Source organism: Saccostrea cucullata, unplaced genomic scaffold (genome assembly GCF_032062105.1).
Source record: "Saccostrea cucullata isolate Sc308-1 unplaced genomic scaffold, CSIRO_AGI_Scuc_v1 ctg22960, whole genome shotgun sequence".
In the NCBI taxonomy this organism is placed as follows: Eukaryota; Metazoa; Mollusca; class Bivalvia; order Ostreida; family Ostreidae; genus Saccostrea; species Saccostrea cuccullata.
Window position 1 is genome coordinate 1 of NW_026933115.1, and position 2,607 is coordinate 2,607.

Consider the following 2,607-nt stretch of genomic DNA (forward strand, 5'->3'; position numbering starts at 1 on the left):
ATGGAGTCTCTGCATGATTGTTCTGGACACCAGGGTCGCGAAAGAACATTTGCACTTGTGAGGAAAAGATGTTACTGGCCAGGAATGCAGGCAGACGTGATAAAGTGATCAGAGATGTGAAAGATGCAAGATTGCTAAGACACCAGTTCCAACGATTAGGCCATCAATGGGTAACTTGATAGCTAAACAACCATTAGACATTTTGGCAATGGATTTTACATTGTTAGAAAAATCTTCAGATGGTTTTGAGAATGTTCTCGTTTTGACGGACGTTTTCACGAAATTTACCATGGCAATTCCTACAAAGAATCAGAAAGCTTCTACTGTCGCTAAACAACTGGTTTACAATTGGTTCTATAAAACTGGCATACCAAGTCGTTTGCATAGTGACCAAGGTAGGAATTTTGAGGGTGAGGTGGTTAAAGAGTTATGCAAGTGGTATGGTATCAAAAAGTCACGTAGTACTCCCTATCATCCTGAAGGTAACTCGCAATGCGAGAGATTCAACCGAACGATGCATGATAGGTTAAGAACGCTTGATGCGCAGAGAAAGAGAAAATGGACAGCGTTTTGCCAGAACTTGTTTATGTTTACAATGTTACACCTCATTCTTCCACAGGATTGACTCCTTATTTCCTCCTTTATGGAAGAGAGCCAAGATTACCTGTAGATTACTTGTTAGGTACCAACAAGGACGATGTAAGTTACAAGGTAGACGATTGGTTGAAGTCTCACAAAGAGCATCTTCAGTACGCCTGGACTGTTGCAGGTAAGAACACAGAGAAGAGCGCAGAAAAACGACGAGAGTTTCACGAAAGGAAATCCATTCCTTGTTCAATTGATGTAGGAACAAAGGTTCTTATCAAAAATCATGTACAAGGTAGGAATAAGATACAAGATGTGTGGAAATCAGATCCTTACATTGTCACAGGTAAGTTACAGGAAAATGTTTACGAAGTAAAGTCAGCAGATGGTAGTAATGAAACAAAAGTTCTTCACAGAAACGAGCTCTTAGACATGAAAGAAAAGCACCAAAACGAGCAAAATAATATTTGTGAAGAGTCTGATTCTGATGAGGAGATAGAGGCATAGATTATGACTTTGAACGAAAGACATTTCTTCGCGTTTTTATAAATTGTGTATATAGTCAGTTTTATCTACTTGTTGATGAGGGCATCAACATAATTGTGCGGGGAGGAATGTAACGGTAGATTTTGCGCATATTTAAAGAACGCGAAACGCGCACCATAGTTTTTTACCGACAGTCTATTTATAGAGTTTCTGTTCTTGCACCTGGTATTTAATTTTATTTAGAGATTATATTATTAAAAAACGTTATAAAAATTCTATTTGAATATTAATGTAGTTGTTATCTATTTTTTATTAATTTTCAGTGCAGTGATTTGAATTTATAAAATTATTATTTTGTTGAGTAAATCTCTAAGATTTAAACTGGTTTATCAAGTACTTTATTTATACTCACTGTGCTGACGCCCCTGTGTTGAATGGAATGTGTTCGAGTTGTGATGCGTGTTACGGTAAGAAAGTTGTTAGTCTTGTGTTTTACTAAACTTGAATTATACTAAATATTATATCCTTTTATCGTATATATAATAAATACCGGTATATTGTTTATTTCGATGTAGACACACATACTCAGTGTAAAACATTTCATGTATGAGTGACTGGGTGTTGCATCGCCATATTTTGGTGCATGGTATGTGTTTGTTTGAATTTAACTTGATATGCTGATTAATTATTTTATTTTTGTTTGTGTGTTCTATTGGTAATGTGTGTATATATTTTTGTTTGTTTGTAGCTCATTGCCAATTTGAAAATTTAATTAAAATAAAAGAACCGTAAAAAAAGAACTTGACTTTACTCGTTACAACTGGACAAATTTCTTCCGCTTTTCTTTTTTAACGATTTGTCTTAAAAAAAAATTCAACAAACCGACCATCTAATTTTGTGCACGCGATTTCTCAAAGACCACTGGATGGATGAAACTTGCCGGAACAATATTGTGTTGATATATGAAGTTATTTTATCCGAGAGTTTTTTTTTAATTTCTCTCTCGTGCCAAGTTACGGACAATTTTCTGATTTTAAAATGCAATTTTACCCGCCTTTTATAATTGTAACGAGTAAAGTCAAGTTCTTTTTACGGTTCTTTTATTTTAATTAAATTTCAAATTGGCAATGAGCTACAAACAAACAAAAATATATATACACATTACCAACAAAACACACACAAAAAAATAAAATAATTAATCAGCAAATCAAGTTAAATTCAAACGAACACATACCACCAAAATATGGCGATGCCACACCCAGTCACTCATACATGAATGTTTTACACTGCGTATGTGGTGTCTACATCAAAATAAACAATATACCGGTATTTATTATATATACGATAAAAGAATATAATATTTAGTATAATTCAAGTTAAATAAAACACAAAAATAACACCATTCTTACCGTAACACGCATCACTCTCAAACTCTCTATCTCGAACACGTTCCGTTCATAAACAGGGGCGTCAGCAAAGTGAGTATACATGTAAATAAATTACTTGACAAACCAGTTTAAATCTTAACGCATTCCA

The 2,607-nt window shown here is 34.2% G+C and overlaps 1 protein-coding gene across 1 annotated transcript; it reads left to right on the top strand.

The window, feature by feature from the left end:
- Window positions 1-289: 289 nt before the first annotated feature.
- LOC134237285 (uncharacterized) lies at window positions 290-1,092 on the top strand. The gene is made up of 2 exons (XM_062719378.1): window positions 290-482; window positions 620-1,092. The coding sequence occupies exons 1-2, from the start codon at window positions 290-292 to the stop codon at window positions 1,090-1,092; spliced, it is 666 nt and encodes a 221-aa protein (XP_062575362.1).
- Window positions 1,093-2,607: the final 1,515 nt, after the last annotated feature.